The sequence below is a fragment of the Camelina sativa genome, chromosome 12, assembly GCF_000633955.1.
Source record: "Camelina sativa cultivar DH55 chromosome 12, Cs, whole genome shotgun sequence".
NCBI classification, from domain to species: Eukaryota; Viridiplantae; Streptophyta; class Magnoliopsida; order Brassicales; family Brassicaceae; genus Camelina; species Camelina sativa.
Genome location: NC_025696.1, coordinates 11,031,063 through 11,050,980, shown reverse-complemented (window position 1 = coordinate 11,050,980; position 19,918 = coordinate 11,031,063). Strand labels below are relative to the sequence as shown.

The 19,918-nt window shown below is 33.9% G+C and overlaps 2 protein-coding genes and 1 pseudogene across 11 annotated transcripts; 1 reads left to right on the top strand and 2 right to left on the bottom strand.

Moving 5' to 3' along the window:
* LOC104731272 (SWI/SNF-related matrix-associated actin-dependent regulator of chromatin subfamily D member 1-like) lies at nucleotides 933–3,868 on the top strand. The gene is made up of 8 exons (XM_010450598.2): nucleotides 933–1,160; nucleotides 1,262–1,477; nucleotides 1,719–1,809; nucleotides 1,912–2,073; nucleotides 2,696–2,807; nucleotides 2,927–3,089; nucleotides 3,185–3,393; nucleotides 3,600–3,868. Exons 4-8 carry the CDS (start codon nucleotides 2,063–2,065, stop codon nucleotides 3,843–3,845), a joined length of 741 nt encoding a protein of 246 aa, XP_010448900.1. The 5' UTR covers nucleotides 933–1,160; nucleotides 1,262–1,477; nucleotides 1,719–1,809; nucleotides 1,912–2,062; the 3' UTR covers nucleotides 3,846–3,868.
* On the bottom strand, nucleotides 7,352–10,182 carry LOC104731265 (annotated as a pseudogene).
* On the bottom strand, nucleotides 12,690–18,459 carry LOC104731264 (F-box protein CPR30-like). 10 transcript variants are annotated; one of them, XR_002034425.1, is made up of 5 exons: nucleotides 17,107–18,459; nucleotides 16,869–16,943; nucleotides 16,591–16,669; nucleotides 16,280–16,348; nucleotides 12,690–12,739 (listed from the first exon to the last, which is right to left on the bottom strand). XR_002034425.1 is itself a non-coding variant. In XM_010450590.2 (3 exons), the coding sequence occupies exons 1-2, from the start codon at nucleotides 18,291–18,293 to the stop codon at nucleotides 16,904–16,906; spliced, it is 1,227 nt and encodes a 408-aa protein (XP_010448892.1). In that variant the 5' UTR covers nucleotides 18,294–18,459; the 3' UTR covers nucleotides 16,383–16,669; nucleotides 16,869–16,903. The 10 variants fall into 10 exon arrangements, 2 of the variants coding, with proteins under 2 accessions (XP_010448892.1, XP_010448891.1); XR_758569.2 differs by having other exon boundaries at nucleotides 16,591–16,637; XR_758571.2 differs by having other exon boundaries at nucleotides 16,564–16,632.

Sequence of the window (19,918 nt, the reverse complement as noted above, 5' to 3'; positions counted from 1 at the left end):
GTGACTCAGCTTATTTCGATCACACCGACCGAATCATCCGCTGGGATATATATATTTGGCGGAGGAGGAAGCAGCGGGCTCCAATCAGAATCGGAGGAGACAGATTGTAATGACTAATGACCATGAAACCATTCCATATAGATAGAGTGGAGTCAATTGTTGAATCAGACCACTTGGCTGAGTCTCCATCGCCACGAGGCAACTATTAAACCATTTGTATTTCTTTAAATGAAGTAATTAATAGATATATTAGTTAATTATTAATACTAGTAAGAAGATTAATGTTTTGTACTAGTAGTATATAAGGAAATCAATTAATAAATGTATTGGAGATCATATGGGGCCATTAATGTGCTTATGTACAGTAGTCCGTAAAAGTTTACTAATTGTTCCATAAAACCACTCATATAGTACTAATTAAATTATATAATTAGATTATACAATCTAACTTTTCCGAATTAAAAAGAATTAAAGAACAAAAAAAAGGTAAAAGGGAGAAACAAAAAGTGCTTTTCAGTTTGGTTGAGCTGTACATAGGATATCTAGAGGTGATATCAGTGTTCTAAAATTGAAATAAAAACAAAACCAAACACTTTTAGTTGTATCGTACTTATACGTACGTAGGATATCACTTGTGTTCCCTTTAAAAACACTTTTAGTTCCATTGTACTGTAGTGTACTTTTGACCAAACCGTGCCATCGCATAAGACCCACTGCGAACTACAACACGGCGTCGTATTATCAATCAACTTGCGTTTGGTTCCGGTCGGTTTTATTCAGTTTTCCAGCTGTATTCGGAATTTGAAATATATTCCAAAAAGAACCAATATAATTTCTGGTTCGCTTGTTTTGGACCGGTTATTTCCGGTTATCATTTTCATTTCAAATTGACGCCGAACCAAACCGAGTTGATGTGGGCTCGGCCCATACACGAAGCTCTGATGAGTCTCTCTCTCCTCTGACGGCGTCTCTGCATAAACCGGCGATGATGCTCAAGGAAGGAAGCTGAGGGAGTTACAAAATGGAAGATGATGAGGAGCCACTGATGGCTATCCAAATCCAACCGGATGTTTCTTATCGGAAAGAATCTCTCATCAAGCGACGCTGTTTCAGTTGGTGTCAGCGTCATCACTGGCTATCTCGGCGCGGGAAAATCCACCGTAAGCAATAATGATAAAGTTGCTTCCTTTCAATGATTTAAGGTGTTGGGTTTTGGTTTATGATTGTGGTTCTAATCTGATTGATTTGTTTTTGGCCTCAGCTTGTGAATTATATACTGAACTGTTCTCCTGAGTTGTTGTTGCTAACTACTAGTTGAATCTGAGACAATGTTTAAAGATATAATTGCCTGCGTTATGGAGAAAAGAATGCATATTTTGATTTTGCTTTTGGTTTCTCAAATCCGGCTCCACTGGCTTCTATCCTTTAGTTGGATTAACAGTTAGAATCAGAAGTCAAGCTTGACTGCATTGTTACTGTGAGTAGTAAACTCTTGAATCTGATTCACTTCTCCTTTATTGATCTTGACGTTGCTTTTATAATTCTAGTATTATCTTGTGCATTAAAATACATAGAGTTGTGTTATCCACACTAGTTTTAGGTCTCTTCATCATTTACAGCATATGTGTCTCAAGTTGCATACTCTCTCCCTGGTTTCAGTAATTTTGTGCTTAGGAATTTATGTTGTAATGCCTTTACTGACTTAGCTGCTTGAACAGGTTGTGGAGGCAAAAATATCTTCGTTTTCAGCGCAATGAGCGCCGTGACACGTCCTCGTTTCCTGAGGCTTTTAATCAAATAGCATTTGCGGTAATCATATTGTGACTCAACCAATTGCTACACTAACTTATCGCCTTCCTCATCTTCCCTCTCACCTCATCATGACGAGATTGTTTTGGTTTTGTATTGTAGGACACAGTAATTATTAACAAGGTGGACTTGATTTCTCAAGAGGAATCTGATGAATTCGAGAAGGAGATTCATTCCATCAACTCGCTCGCCGATGTCATCCGATCTGTTAGGTGCCAAGTTGATTTGTCCAATATATTAAACTGCCAGGCATATGATTCAACTGTTAAGTCTCTGAAACCTGTTTTCTCTTCTTTGTTCGATTACTACTTATGCTTTTGTCTGTAAACACTGAACCTTTTTACCCTGTTCACTGTTGAAATTGGCATGTTAGTCATATGACAGTTTGAAAACATTCTAATGCACTAAAGGTTTTGGCTTTTAGGATTGGGTATATAGCCTTAAGGAAAGTCCTATCGTGTGAGCAATGATTCTGTGGAATTGTGTAGATGTCTTCTGTATCCTGAATTTATTGTTCTATACTAGTTAGTTACCAAGAGTTTTGGCATGATGACAGCTTGTTTTTTTTTTTACTTTTTTTTTTCTCGTTCTTGTGTTGTCTCTTTGTTTTGCTTAAGACAAGATTGCAGTGTACAAGATTCTTACAAGTGGTTTCTCAGTAGTATCGTTTGTGTGCTGTTCAAATAAGGTTTCCCAAGTTTTGAAGTATCATCCTCTGATCACTTTGATACACACACCGTTCTAATATAGTTGTTGTTTCTTAATGCTTGACACAAGATTGAAAATTTTCTCACATAATTCTGTCTTATTCACCAATATATCAAGCAAAAAAGTTTCATTGTCAATGTTGGGTTTGTGAACTTTTCCTGAATGTTGTCCGTTGCAGTGCACCAGCTGGAACTAAAAGAAAGGGTGGTCCTGGAGGGCTAAACAAAGTCTGTTGGGTTTCTCCAGAACTTCAAGTCGTTGTTGGTGAACCTGCTCTTCCCAGAACTGAGGTTTGTTGTCACTGTCTTCCTTTTACGTTTTTTGTCAATGTGTCATTCTAATTGTGTATTAAGCAATTGGGTTGTTGTTTTTATTATATGTTTTGCAATATTTGTCTTTTTGGTGTCAGATTGTGAGGCAATTGTGGGCTTATATAAGGAAGAACAACCTCCAAGACCCGAGTAACAAGCGGAAGATCATTTGTGATGATGCATTGCGTGTGGTTTTTGAGACTGACATGTTCAAAATGAATAAGTTGCTTGCTAAGCATATTCTCCCGCTTGATCCATCAAGTAATGGTTCATTCCAAGCATTTTTGCTGAACTCTAAGTGTTCTTGGTTAGTTCAATGTTACTGAATACTGACTGTTTGAAAGCACTTTTGGCAGAGGACTCTGGTCAAGCCAAACGGGCAAAAGCTGAGGTCGACACAAAGAATGAGACCACAGAGCTAACACCTGTTAGTTCAGCTCCTGTTAGCTCAACTGTTACATTATCTGAGTCACTTTCTAAGTTCTTTGGCACTGGTGAAACAGAGATGACAGACGAAGAGATCATTCTCCGTGTTTGGGAATACATCAAACTCAACAATTTAGAGGTGAGTATTTTACAGAAGATCCTTGTGGGTTGCTCCTTTATTGCTTTCCAAAAGTTTCCACTTTGCTGCTACAAATGCTTGTTATGTGGGATTAGTCTACAATATTAATGTACAGTATAAGTTTTCACATTGCTGTATTTGTAAGAGCTTTTTGAGTGGCCATAAAGCAAGAAAACTAAGAATTGTTTTGCTTGATTCTTTTGCAGGACCTAGTAAATCCAATGGCTATTCAGTGTGATGAAAAGCTCCGTGATCTTCTTGGATGCGAAAGCATTGCAGCTGCTGGGATAAATGAGATGCTGAGGCGCCACATGTACAAGCAGTCGTGTTCTGTTTCTTATGTGTTTTGTTTATCCATGATTTACGTCATAACATTGCGTTGTTTAGCTAATCCTCTTCAGTATCAATATTTCGAAACTAAATTGCAACAGACCAAACTCAAAAGAGTTTAAACATAGATTCCAGTTTCAGCTAATTAGTACTAAGACCTCATATGGGTTTAGGATTTTGCCATTTCCTTTCCCCCGTGCGACTGCAACTGAAAATTAAACACAGAACAAGATTGCATCTACATGTATAAAAAAATAGTCAGAGTTTAGATGAAGCTCCTACATTCTTCTAATTTGGTTTAAGTTCGGTTTATATTGGTCTAATTTGGTTAGTCACGATTTGCTGATTGTAAATTTTCTCTTCACCGGATTGAGCTAAGAGGCGAAATAGACAAAGAAGAGATCATTTGGCTTTAGTGTTTAAGCCAAGGAAATATTAAGCAGTCTTAGCATTTAGATTTGGATTAATCAGTCTATTGTTTAGATTAGGATTAAGCAGTATTGTTAATTTTGTACATGTTCTGAGTAATTTGTATCTTACGACTTAGTATTTTGTTATGGTGAAAACAGGCTTTGGACAAGATTAGGTGCGAGTCCTTGACGGACAAGAGCAAGCTCGATGGTCAGCCTGAGCTTTTCATTCACATCATTCCTGACAAGACTAACAACACCTTGACCATTATTGATAGAGGTGTTGGGATGATCAAGGCTGGTACGTGATTGATTTGTATTTGTCTTTGCTGTTTCTAATCATGTATCTCTGTGTTTGCTTTGTTGTATTGTGTTGGCTAATGCGTCTCTGTTGTATTGTACAGACTTGGTCAACAACCTAGAAACGAATGCGAGATCTGGTACCAAGGAGTTCATGGAGGCATTAGCTGCTGGCGCGGATGTTAGCATGATTGGTCAGTTTGGTGTTGGTTTCTGACAAGGTTGTTGTCACAGGCAAACACAATGACGATGAGCAGTACGTGTGGGATTTTTCAAGGGTATTGTCGACTCTGTAGATCTTCCTCTTTAACATCTCAAGAGAAACGTTGCTACGGAATTACCAAGCTTAGAGTTTCAAACTCTTCTCTGGCTTCATGATGAGCTGTTATCTGATTTGTTCTTGATGAAAACTTGTGTTTGTGCATTCTAGTTTAGTTCCTTGAGATAATCGAGCTTCTTAATTTTTTAAATACAAGGCTTTTATGTCAATTCTTACTCCAATGCACTAAAGGTTTTGGCTTTTAGGATTGGGTATATAGCCTTAAGGAAAGTCCTATCCTGTGTTTGAAAAAGACAGCACATGATAGTTTTATTCGGGTTCTATTTACATCTCTTGTTTCATGGGCTGTTCTTCCATGTCTTCTTGGTGAATCCGCTTAACTCACTGTAAGTGTTGTGTTTCTTATGCAGCAATTGATGACACTCAACGAATGATGCAAATGGGTGGACTTGGTTTCGATGCATCAAAGGTAAATATAATATTACCTTCTCTTTCTTGCATCATTTGGCGGTTCTTTTTTTTTTCTCGTATCTATTCATTACTTTTTGGGCTCCAATACTTTACTTGTGTGGACTCATACATCCATATGAAGTTCTTCTTGTTTTCCTCATATGACATTTTATACAACACTTTGAGCTTCAAGCATCNCCTTCTCTTTCTTGCATCATTTGGCGGTTTTTTTTTTTTTTTTTGGTTTCTCGTACTGATTCATAACTTTGTGGGCGTCTATTTACTTTTAGACTTCTTTGAATCATCCTACATTATGTACTATGTCTGAACTTAGTCCAACCCTGATTCTGTATCGTTGCATTTGCAAATTCTCCGCAGAGCCTGGGTGTGATCGATCAAGATGAAAAATCAGATTGATAGAATCCTTGTGAGTTGTTGATAACACGCGAGCATTCTTAGTGTAAATTGAGCATGAACTAAAGCTACTTATCCCTAAACATAGTTTAGACGAAACCATAGTTTGTGTCATAGACATATATGATGATGCCATTGCTTGTAAATTTGATTGGTTTTGCTGATTATATAAGAACTAGATTAACACCCGTGCTCTACCACGGGTTGAAATTCATTTTATTTATATTGTAATTTTTATATAAAATATAATTTATGTGATTATTTTTAAAATTTTTTTGGATAAACATTATGCAATAAAATCATATGCTAAATATGAACGGTTTGAAAAATACACATATTTTGTAAGTTTTATATTGTTAATGATTCTAGATAAGTACTTGTGCTATAATACTGGTTAAATTTATTTCGTAATCTATCTTGTAACCCACTATTTAACTTGTAACTAATCAATCTATCAGTTTCGTAATCTATCTTTGGTTAACGTTGTGGTCTATCGATAAAATCTGTGGAAAACAAATTTGTAATATTATGTTTAAAGATCTCTGGAAACAACAATGATATAGTACTAACATCTTCTGAAAATACAATTTGGAATATTTATGATTTTATTTGTTACCATTAATATATCAATTTTTTTTCACAATCCATTAATATATCAATTATCAATTTGGAATATACCTAATATTTAGGTGTAACCAATTAATATTAATAATATTAATATATGGATTAATCTATAATCTATCTATAACTTATATATAACTATTTGTAACCATTTATTAAAAATATAAAATCTACTAAAACTATGTTGTGTACTTTCCTTTGATTTAAAAGGGGATACAACACTTGTTTATATTTAATTAAATATAAACAAAATTTTAATATTCTAGCGAGGCAACGATTAAACCATGCTTTATACACACCAATGGATTCCATCGCCACGAGGCAACGATTAAACAATTTGTTTATATTTAACTAGCAATTGACCCGCTACGCACGGAAGTTAGATGAAGGTGTATTTCAGGTTTTTTGTGTATATTAATTTTTGGTTATGTAAATTCATCTTTATGTCTGTTTTTCTATTTGATTTGGGTGCCTATGTTGTTTGTTGGATAATTTTTTTTTAAAAAATAGGTTTTATAGTAAGTATAATTTAGTGTGATGTTTACTTTTCAAAATTTGAGTGTTTTTTCAATAATTATGATAAGAAGTTAACATTGTGTACTTAAAGTTGTTGTTTTGTTGTAGTTGTTAGTGGTGATTAATTTATTATGATTTGTCATTTTGTCATTGTTAGTATTTGGCCAGTGCTTCACCCAAGAGTTTAATTAGGGTGTGATATGTGTTTTTTCGGTGGATATTTTTAATGTGTTTTGTTATTTTCTCTTTATATTTTGGTTGCTATTTTTTGGTGTTTTTTTTATAGAAAATGGTGATTTTGACTTTCTTGCTTGCTTTTTTGCATTAAGTACAATCTATTGTGTAGTTTTATATTTTTATTTTATATTAGTTATGTTTATTTTAAAATTTGGTTTTGTTTTTCAGTTATTTAAATTGCATATTTGTAGTGTCTGATATTATTTCTTTCTAAAAGTTGTTAAGTTCGTGGTAAAAGATTTGAGGAATAGTATCGATACAAAAATAAAAACAATTCAACAACTTTATTTACATATTATCTATAGAGATAGATCAGATTGGTTTCGACCCGGACTAAAGATTTTCAAATGATATATATAATTTTTTTTAAATTGATGGTTGATTTACAAAACAGTTATAATAAAGTGAAAGTGCTATATACTTTTGTTTCATCACTATTACGTTATCGGGTTTGTAACATATACAACATTCTAAGAACTATCAATAATTTCTAAAGTTTAGGAAATACACACACTTAAAAAAACAAAAAATGTTGACGGTTTTGTCAAAAAGAAAAAGAAAAAAATAGAAAGACAAATTAATTGTCCAGATCAATGAGCAGTGTCATTTAAAACATGTACACAGCTGAATCGTTCGTTAAACCAAACTTCTAAACAGTAATTTGGAAAACTCGATTGCACCAGATCGAATGAAGAGTCGTGTGAAACATATCATACTTCTCAGGCTTCACATACCATAGGAAATGCTTCTGAGTTCTGAACTTTCTTCACCCTCATCTGCATTGATCTGTACCCAGTTTAAAACCTTGAAAAAGGGCGGGACAAACTTATCCGATATGATAACTGGAACACAGTCATAGAAAATGGCCTCTACCACTCTAGGGCTTTTCACTTCAAAGCCTTTCGCGCAAATGCAGTACTTGCTCGTCTTCATGAACTGAAGGTAGTTCTTGTTTCCTTTAGTCCGCGGTAGTTTCCCAAATATTTTCAAGTCAGGATCTTTGTTGTTACCCCAGTAAGATAGTAGTATTGGCCTTAGATACCCGTGGTCCGGTTTCCCAGCAAAGAAAAGTATCGGCCTTTGCGTCGCTGATTTGCCACCTATGTTACTTAGTGGTTTATTGGGATCTCTAACGAATGTTTCTGGTAAAGATGTGTCCCTTCCAAAGCCAAACTTTTACATCCAAGTTGCACAACGCCCTTATACTCTTCGCCATATGTGTCTGCGTCTCTGATGGAGACTGAAAAATATCACAAAGTGACCATACATTTATTAAGAAAATGGTCTCAACGATCACATCTTCTATAACCTTATAAAATGGTCTTTAAGATCACAACTTTATAAATTCCATAAAAAAATGTTACATAAGACCAAATATTGTATCATTATAACTTGGTAGAGAAATGTCATAAAAAGAGTCTCATAGCAAAGAAGAGAAGACATTTACCCAATCATGGCAGGCAGCAAGGAAATGATCCGCACCTGAAGTTCGATTCTAAAAGGGGTACTTGACGGTAATGAAGTCTAAATAGTCTTTTAGATACTTAATGAGATTGCGGTGACTGTGAGAGTCTTGGACATATAGAGTCACGTCGAGCATCCGGGAGCTGAAGGGTAGATAGAAAGATGAGCTTTCGCAGGGTCCTTTGTGACAAATTTGTTGGTGTTGGATTCAATGATTTTCATAAACCAGCCTTCGGATGCATAAATCCCTCTTAGTATTGGACTATGCATTATTGGTCTATCTCCTTCTTTGTAAGCATAAAACTTTAACATCTTCTCCATCAACTCATAGCTCCTGAGGATTTCAATATCAACTGAAATCAGTGGCATCAGAATATATATAAGCTTTGGTGCAGCTACAAGAAAGACACAAAAAATACAACTCACTTTTTGAAGATCCAAACATTGCGATACAGAGGAGCGTAGAGAGAGGGTCTTTGTCATCGATTGGTGCATTCTCAGTCTCATGTTTTGCTTGTAAAAGCTCCATGTCAGGTTGAGTAACCCATTTTGTTTCTGAAAAGAAAAAAAATGAAAGATGTTAGACTATGATGGTTACTTCTTAAGTAAGAATATATCATATCAAGATCATGATGAACCTTTGCTAGATGATTATGAGAAACACGGTTTTGACGCAACTGCTTGCTCATCTCCGATATTGACATCATTATATAGGACTGAAACTTACAACAATTGAAGAAAGCGTAGTGGGTGTTGACAGGTACTTGTTGGAAAACCTTACCAGAATATCAACACAGTGTCTTCTTGAATGTTTGGCGTAGTATTGGGTTTTGGTTGCTTAGGTAAGCATTTCACATACAGCCTTATGTTAGATTCATTTAGCATCAAGTGTGGTGTACTCATGTAAAAAGGTTTCGTTGATATACAGCGTGTTACTGAAATACACAATAACAGAAATCAAAAGTTTGTGGTCTTCTTGGAAAACGAACTCTGTAATTTTGAACCATTCTTCAAGAAGTGCTTGCATCCCCTGTAAAATTTCAACACAATCTCTTCAAAAAAAAAATTGATTCAGAGAAACCATAGTGAACATATAAGCAAAGAACGTAACCAACTAACTGAAGATAGAAAACCATCTATGTGACAAACTAAAACTGTTATTATGTTCGCTGCAGTGTCTAATTTATGTTCCGTTTTGGTAAAATATGAACCAGTTAAAAGCTAACTAACCTTTCGAAGACGAAGGGATCAAGACAACATGCATCTTTGTATTGTTGGGAGGGAGATCCAACCGGAGGGGATATAATTTCCCGTTTAAAGGGTTCTTGGAACAGATTGATATATCAATCAGATCTGTCTCTTCTTTAAGCTTCTCTTGCAGCGCTTCTAGTCCCATTCCCTTGAAGCAGAAAAGCTCTTCCTTTGCTGTTACATCCACGTTCCCATCGTCGTCCCCAATTCTATAATAAATTAGCCTGCCATTGACTGGTGAGCGGACACTGTAATCAGACTGATCATAAAATGTAAAAATCAAAAGGTGTAGGTCAGTGATTTTTGATGCAAAGACAGGAGAGGCAGTGAAAGGGTATGGAGGAGTGGCGACCATTGATTTCAGATTTATGCTAAACTTAATTTAGAAGGGGAGAGACGGTTGAGCTTTGAACGACACCCGTTACAATGAAAATTGAAGAGACGGCAGCCTAAGGGTCTCGAGGAGTGGGAGAAAGGGTCACACATACGAAAACAGCAAGTAGGAGAAAAGGTTGTTCTTAGGGCATCTAATAAATTTGGGTCGATATGGACTTTAAAGTGTTAATGGGTAAGAGTTTTTAACTGCTTCATGGGTAAGTTTTAAAAATAGGCTCTAAAAATTAAATCAGAACTTGCTGACGTGGCTGCATCAGAAGTGAGAAAAAACCAATTTTATATATATAGATTTTTGTATTTCTTTAAATGAAGTAATTAATACCTATATTAGTTAATTATTAGTAATGTACTAGTAAGAAGATTAATGTTCTGTAGTATAAGAAAATCAATTAATAAATGTATTGGAGATCATATGGGGCCATTAATCCGTAAAAGTTTACTAATTGTTCCACAAAACCACTCATATAGTACTAATTAAATTATATAATTTGATTATACATACAATCTAACTTTTCCGAATTAAAAAACTAAAGAACAAAAAAAAGTAAAAGGGGGAAACAAAAAGTGATTTTCAGTTTGGTTGAGCTGTACATAGGATATCTAGAGGTGATATCAGTGTCCTAAAATTGAAATAAAAACAAAAACAAAAACAAAACCAAACACTTTTAGTTGTATTCCCTTAAAAAACACTTTTAGTTCAGTTGTACTGTACTTTTGACCATATCGTGCCATCAATAGCGGACCCAAGATGAATTTTAAACCAGGTCAAATACAAGTAAAAAAAAATTTTGATGAGGGTAAATGTGTTTTTCTTCTTAATAACCATAAGGGAAATTTGAAAATTTACCCAGATCATATGAACTGCCTTGGTTGTACGTAGGTCCACCACTGCGTGCCATGTCATAAGACCGACTGCGAACTACACGACGACGTCGTATTGAACTTAGCCATTATCAATTAATGTTAATAATTATTTTCTTGTAGAAAAAAATAAATTAGCGTTTGGTCTGGGTCGATTTATTCAGTTTTCCAGCTGTTTCAGAATTTGAAATATATTCCAAAAAAGAATCAATATAATTTCTGGTTCGCTTGACTTGGACCGGTTATTTCCGGTTATCATTTTTTTTTTTTTTTCAACCATTGGGCCACAACTGGCCGGCCCATTAGCCAAATTCATACATTCGTAGGAGCTGGGACTCGATCCCGGGTGTGATGGTACCTTCTACAAATGGACTTACCTCATGCCACTGCACTAAGGTCACTTCACCGGTTATCATTTCTTTTTTTTAAAATTGATGCGAATACTTATAAATTCACCTAATTTTGGACTAAAAAAAATCGGTTAAACATGGTTTATTTAGATCGATTAGTTTCATCTAATTTTAATTATGTCTGTTAATAGATTAAAAATCAGTTAAATACCTTATATAATAACATCTGCCACCTGTCCAAAAAAATTGAAGATAATTTCGAAAAGAATTAGATAAAATAAAGTTAAAAGCTTTTATATTTTGAACGTTAATTAAGAAAAGTTAAACACTTTCTAATATCCCTAAATATAATATAAAATATAAAAAACAAAGGAAAAACTTATTTATATAAACACAAATTTAAGTAATAATAATTAAAAAACATTGATGATTGCTGATGATGATGATTGATGATCGCTGGTGTTGGGTTTCGAAGATCATAAAACCCGAAAAAAAATCCCAATAAGTGGTAATTGCCATTTATTATAATGGGTCTGGCAGAGGCCCAGGAAGCGGGGTCGTATGGAGGAGATGCCGAGTTAAAGTGCGGAGAGAATCTGGGGATCACGCCGTGATCGTCGAAGGAGATCCAGGAGATAGTTTCGAAGCCGGTTTTTGTTTAAGTAGTCGGGTTCTGATTAGAAAGAGGACATGTAATTTTTAACGAATACAACAAAGAAAATCAATACAAAATTCAGTTCGTTTGTTCTTCATTGTTCTTGTCGATTTATACCGAAAGTCTGCCCAGATCTTATTTCTTAATTAAATCTTTCTAGTTGTTGTTTTTCTGATATCAACAATGATGATGACGAGAGAGATTGAAGAAGAAGATAAAAGTTGTTTGTTTTATTGATTCTCTCGCTAATGAGAAAGGTTTACATATAATGTGTTTGCTAAACTAGATAAACAAACCAAAATACATACTAAACCGGATAATAACCAAAAGATTACCAAACCAAGCTGAGAGAGTTACAAAATGGAAGATGATGAGGAGCCACCGATGGCTATCCAAATCCAACCGGATGTTTCTGTCGGAAAGAATCTGTCATCAATCGATGCTGTTTCAGTTGGTGTCAGCGTCATCACTGGCTATCTCGGCGCGGGAAAATCCACTGTAAGCAATAATGATAAAGTTTCTTCCTTTCAATGATTTAAGGTGTTTTGTTTTGGTTTATGATTGTGGTTCTAACGGTGGATTTTTACACGGTTACAAATTACACGCTTACAAATTACAACTATGTATATTAGTTGTTTAAGTGCAAACTAATAAGCCAAATTATAAGGAAGATTTGAGAAAGAACATCATACAGTATTACGAAAAGAGAAATAAAGACAATTTCTCTAACAGATAAGAATATGAATATGAATTTGAAGTGTGAAATAGACAACTGATCTTGTTCTTGTTTCATATTGACCTTGTTATTCTCCTGCAAAATGAAGGACAATGTCATCATGGTTGGGTACTCTATATGATAGAAAAAACTCTAAATAAAAAAACATAAGATGAATATATACATAATAAAAAAGAAAAAATTTAATTAAGTCAGAAGAAAAAGAACTAATTAAAAAATAAATAAGCTCCAGATTTAATTATTTAATTATTAGAGGCTAAGATTAATATCACCCATTAATTAATAATGTTTTTTCTCTTTTACTTGGATTAATTTATAACGCTTAAGGTCAATACGACGGCGTCTTTTGTTAACAGTCGGTCTTCCAACTTGGCACGGCTTGGTTTTGATCAAAGTACTGTACAACCGAACTAAAAAGTGGTTTTTGTTTTTTTAAACAGGTCACAAGTGCCACTAGACATCCTCTGTACAGAGAATATTATTAGTTTTCCGATGTACCACCAAGTACAACCGAACTAAAAAGTGTTTTCTTTTCTTCTAAATTTATTTTATTTTAGGACACTGATATCAACTGAACTTTTTTTTTTCTTTTTAATTGTTCAAAATTTAACTGAACTTTTCTAAAAGCGCCTTTGGTTTTTGTTTTGTTTTTTTTTTTCTTTAAATTTTGGTTCGAAAGGTATAATCAATGATTAAATTTATAATCGAGTGGTATTAAAACAACGTTAATTTAATATTATTTATAAATATATTTTAGTTGATACAGTAATAAAATATTTGATTTTAAAACTTACATTAAGATGTTTTGTTAAAATCAAATATAATTATTAGCTATTTCCCTTATATATATAGATTTCATATCTTCATTATTTTCATTCATAAAATTTCTATAAATAATTTTACTTATATTATTTAAAATGTAATTTGATATGTTCTAAAATTATTGATGAAAATTTAACCTAATTTTTTTAAAATAATTTACATTAAGTATATTAATTTTATATTGATTTTTTTTGGTAAATACTAATATACTATTCACCAAAAAAAGTAAACACTAAATATACTAATATTATGTTAATATATATATTACTAATTGAGGTGCTCTAACATCGTATATTCGTCTTCCTCCGGAACACAGTAATCTTAACCCTAATTTATCGACGTAAGCAGCTTCCAATGGAAACACCAAACAACATCACCACACATGTTTCAGGGACGACATATCTCTCAGAGGAGATATTGACGAAGATACTAACGAGATTACCATTGAGAAGCATCTCCAGATTTAAATCTGTGTGCAAAACATGGAAATCGGAATTCGAATCGGTGTATTTCCGCCGTCTCTTTGTGTCTCTGCACGGAAACACCTCTTCCACTTGGTCACTACTGCTTCCACAAAGAGAACTCATAGACTTCCATGGATGCCAAACCTGGGGTCTTCCAAAATCGTTAGGTTCGTATATTAAAAATATCGAAATAAATGATAAATTCGGTTATGACGCTTCTTCCAATGGATTGGTTTGGATGGATGGATATAATGGTGTTTCCTATGTGGGTAATCCGGTATTGCAACAGTGGGTTGAAGTCCCGTACCCTCCATATCCAAGATCTTTGCCGGTTGGTTTAGTGACCCGCGTGGACGAGGACGGTGTTGTGTTGAGCTTCAAAGTGCTTACAGTGGCTGCATTGGAGCCGAGTCCAGACAAATCCTCGACTTGTTTGTGCTTTTGTGTGTATTCGTCTGAAACTGGCATTTGGACTTGCAAGCGGCTTCATTGCCCTCATTACCTCAACAACTTCTCTCTTCCTATGACACTGAATGAGATGCTTTATTTATCTCCATCAGTTGATTATGATGCTGATCTAGCTCTACCCGGAGCACTTATAGCTTATGATGTCTATGGTGAATCAGATCTGTGTCGGGTTATACCTCTCCCCGATCATAATGTGAATCACAACTCCGACTTCAAAAGAGCCTACACTACATCCACCGGATTTGTCATGTATATCAAAACATTCGATCACAATATTTTGAAGATTTGGAGGTTATTGAACAGTGATGATGATGATTCAGGCTGGCAACTTGAGTGGAAACTCCCCCTCCCGTTTATTCGGCCCGATGATGATATTAGCTATTATGCACCATTGGCAATGCATCCGTTTGATCTCAATATTATCTATATATGGAGTCAACAAAACCGTTATTTGGTGTCATGTAACTTGCAGACATTAAACTACAAAATCTTGAGAGATGACGACCAATCAATCGATGATCTTCAAAATTGCTTCGTCAACCAGTCTGTCTGTGAGGAAGAGATGGATGGTATTTTTGGACCATATTCACATCAGGAGTATGTAGTTCCTATCATTAGTTTCCATTCCTTGCTCCCACGGTGGATCGAAACGATGCCTTGTCCTCCCCAAGTTGAGATTATTGATACAACTTCACTCTTGTCTAACATTTATTCAAAGACGAAGAAGAATAGAGGCAAATAGGGAGCTATGCTTTTGGAATCAATGATTTCTCTATGGTTTAAAGCCTTAAAAGGTGTTTTATAAGCTCATTGGATTTAATAATTTACTAAGATTTAACCCATGGTTTACCACGAGACCGTTATTTTATATATATAATTTTTTTGTCTAATTGAGTGAAATTTTTATGATTTTAATGTTAATGTTACAATATTATATATATTTTGTACTTTTTAAAAATAATGAATAGTATTTGTTGTTGAATTTATGTAGGTTAAAACTGAGAGAACTATAATTATTTGAATATTTAAGGCAATAGGATATTTAATATTTAATGGTTACATATGATTTTGTTTTATTGCAGAAAAATCTTACCCCAAAAAGTTATTTTTAACTAAAATATTTAAATCTTTTAATTTAAAAGGAAATAAAAATTGATTGTTGAGATATTTTAGGAATAATCAGTTATTGCAATTTTGGTGTACATCAAATAAGGTTTATTGTCAAAATTTATCAAAGTTTTTTTTATTTTGTCAAAATTTCAAAGGATTAAATATGTAAATAAGAATAATTTAAAGAGTACAACACCAAATGTAATTAAAAAATGTTAATATAGATGTGTAAAGAACTTGGCTTGAGATCAATTTGATTGAGGTACTATTAATTCTCATGAGGGGAAAAAAAAAAAAAGTAATTACCATAAGAAAGACATCCAAGTACATAAAGACAAAAAAACATATATTGCAAGGAAAAGAAAAAAATATATAGTGAAAGACACATCCATAGTCCAATTTGTTTCTTCTTTATGTATACGCGTTGTTTAACTGCAAACTGATAAGCCAAATTACAAGGAAGGTTTGAGAAAGAACACCATACAGTATTACAAAAAGAGAAACAAAGGCAACTTCTCTAACAGAGAAGAATATGAATTTGAACATGTGAAGTAGACAACTGATCTTGTTCTTGTTTCATATTGACCTTGTTATTCTCCTGCAAAACAAAATACAAAATTAATGTCATCATCGCTGGGTACTCTCTGTGATAGAAAAAAACTCTAAGCAAAACATAAGATGGATATATACATAATAGAAAACAGAGGATAATTTTTGCTTGACATAGATCGGTTAAATAGTTGGATTTTACCAATTGAATGTGCCTCGAGTGGATATTTTCGTTTGCATTTGCCTCCATTCTCTACCCAGTGGTCTTCCTCTAACACACAGTCACACATCAATGCCGATACATATAAATGAGGAAACTAACATTTGAGAGAATAGTTTACATATAAGATTATCTTCAATCAATTACACATACTACACATCTTCTCTTATGACATAAGCATACATTGGTTAAGTGAATTAGTACTAAGACCTCCTATGGAATTTGATGAAGTTTCTTTTTAGCCATTTCTAATAACAATTACGTACATAGGTTAAGTGAGTTAGTAGTAAGACCTCTTATGGGATTTGATTAAGTTGCTTCCTTTCCCCCTTCGCCTGCACTTGAGAATCAAAGCCAGATCAAAATTCCCATCTACATGATTTTCCGGTAAAATTTTAAACTTCAAAACACTTGTGAATTGTTACAGTCAGATTTGAGCCAAGCTTAAATAGCTGTAAACGTTAACCTAGGATGGAGTGACTCAACTACCACCTGCTAAGACTTCCAATAATATGCATCTGATACCAACTTGAGGGAAAAAAAACTCATCATTAGATATCATAACACTTACATTTTGGGTTTGGTTTCTCTGTTCCTCTGCTCTGCTCATAACACTAGCTTGAATCCCTTGGATAGAAAATCATCCCTGAGATGTAACATAACATAACATAACATGTTTAAGCATCTTAATATGTTTCACCATTTGCAATCCTAAGATATCAAAGAATAAGACTTGGATTTTGCCTTACTAATCTTATCAATACATCAAATGATTAAGCACTGATGACTAAAAATATAAAGCATACAACCTCTTGTTTCTCTCCTCTTGCATAATCTTATCTTCTCGAGCTCTACGTTCTTTCCTGCGCATAACTTCAACAGGATCTCCTTTACACCCCAAAACAAGACTACTCACAAGGAGTTCCGCGCTATACAAACTATCACAATCCTTTATCCTAAGCGTTCTACACCTCTTACTCGCTAAATCAAACCACATAAGCTTCGCATTGTTTATCTCCAACAAAACCTTATCCCTCTCCTTGGAATAAAGCAGAGGTCTCATAAAATCAAACGACTCCACACTCTTCGGTTTCGGTACCCTAAACAGCTTACTCCAAGACTCTTCAACGTTATACTCCTTCATAACCCAAACATCAACATAGCTAAACTCATGGTTATTACACATCAAACAAAGACAACCATCCAACACACCAATATCAAGATTCTCATGAGCAAGACTCTCAGGGAAATCAAGAATCGCAAACTCATCAGAGTCAAGATCAAATCTAATAATAGTATTAAACGAGATAAGTCCAGGTCTACGAGGCATAACCCAATGAAGACTATTGCTAGCTAAAACACCGTAGCCACGACGGTACAACAGATGGTAATAGAAGTAGAACAGTAACTGAACCGCAGGAATCACTTTTTGAACTCTCTTCCATGAGTTCTTCTTCAAGCTAAAGACTTTAATCTCATAAGGGAATCCAAAAACCAACTCATCAGCTTTACCACCTTTACACTGAACCATCCTCACAACTTTGTAATCTTCGTTAACAGAGTCATAACCTAATCCGTAAAACACGTAACCCCGAGTAGTCGAACCGTCCGGGAAATCAACCGGTTCAGCTGGTAACCGGTGGATTTGCCGGGTGGATGGATTAAAAACCGCTAAATCAGTCGGTGAATTAGATAAACCGATCAAACCGTTGCAAAAACCGAAAACTTCGGTTAAACCACCGGTTTTTAAAGGATGCTCGACGTCGGAGACTTTATTCGGTGCGTCGAGGTCTACGGTTCGGAGAAGACGAGGTCCACGTAGTAAGATCATGATGTGATCTCCGGATCGGAGTGTGTGATTGAGATGAGATGAGATGAAATCTTGACTGTCGATTAAGGAGAGGCATGGTTTTGAGAGGACGCGACATCGGACTAGCGTTGTTGCTGGTAGACGGAGGAAGATGTCGGTGATGATATCCATAGGAATATTCGCCATATTTTATTTTATTTTTTGCGGAGGTCACAGATAAGATTTGCCAAAATCTGGGAAATTCAGATTTTTATCTTCTCGAGAAAGTTAAAGGAAAAAAAAAAAAAAAAGTGTACTTGAGTGCTTTATAGTGAGTGGATTTGACAGAGATGTTCAATGAAGATAATGTGAAAATATCAGGAACTGAAGATACGACTTGTTGTAGATTTGTAGCAAGTACAATTTGTATGTAGTACTAGTAAGTACAGTCTGAGAAAAGTCAAAAACATTGCTATGTGTTAAAACAACATGTCGCAGTGAGATTGGTTCCACATCTACTTCTAGTAATTATAGTTTTGTGACTGTTATTAGTTGTTAGTTTACATGTTTCAGTGAGAAATGCATCTTCAAATCGAAATTGCCTATGGGCTTGTTGACATGTTTCTTATGGTTTAGAGTTTTAGTCTTTTAGATACTTTTTGTTCTTTGGATGGATCTTGTGAGGCCCAAAATATGAAGAATGTAAATTTACTAGAACGAGGGTTAATTACTAATAGTCCGGTCCTTAGAAAATGGAATATGATGGTAGAATTCTAATAATTTGGTTCATTGAATTGAATGATAAAATTTAGGATTCTTTATATTGGAAGTGAAATGATATATAAAATAATCTATACTAATTTCCTAAGCTATCCACTTAGGATTTAAAACAACTAATAGTGATAAAATATGTCACTAATTAACATTTTCTAAAATCTCCAGAATTTTATATATTAAGAATTATTTTAAACAGCATATTATGATTTGATATGTCATTCATTAACATTTTTAAAATTTTCAAAATTTTTTAGAAAAAGGAAAATTTTAAATTTATGAAAATTAAAGAACTATACACAATATCCCACATCAGCTATAATTTTTTTAGACAATGGTTCAGAACCAGTATAAATAAGATTAATATGCTTCCAACAACGAATAAACAGGAAAACTTGATTTATCAGGCTTCCAAGTTTAAAAGTTTTATTTGGTTTGATATGGTTTTTTATTTGATCAAATTAAAACTTTAAAAAGTTTCAAAAAAATATTATAATATTTAAACATTTTAAAAGATTAAATATTATAAATATTGAAACTTTTAAAAGTTATTAGCTTTTAAAATTTTTTAAATATTATAAGTTTTAAATTTTAAAAGTTTAAAATATTATACATATTGAAACTTTTTAAAAGGTTCAAATTTTATATTTCGAAACCTTTTAAAAGTTTAAAATATTATAAATATTGATGTAAAACATAAATTACCTTATTTATCTACATTTGTGCTTTTTATTTCTTATGAGCTGTAAAACATATTTTTGTGTATGATTTTATAGATGAGTTGAAATTCTTTCATTAATTTTTTTTTATTTTTGGGTCTAAGGAAGAAGGATTGACATCGCAAGACCTTAATTTGATGTTTGAGTCAAATTTTGAGGTTTAAAAAAGAAAGATGGACGACAAACACACATGTTTTATTAGCTATACATAGGCATGACCAGGGTTACGATTGTCACGGTTACGGTTTATTAACCTTCGGTTATGGTTATAAATTTTTGTAACCTTAACCAGAACCGTTTAACAAACGGTTAAACGGTTACGTTTAAATACGGTTACGG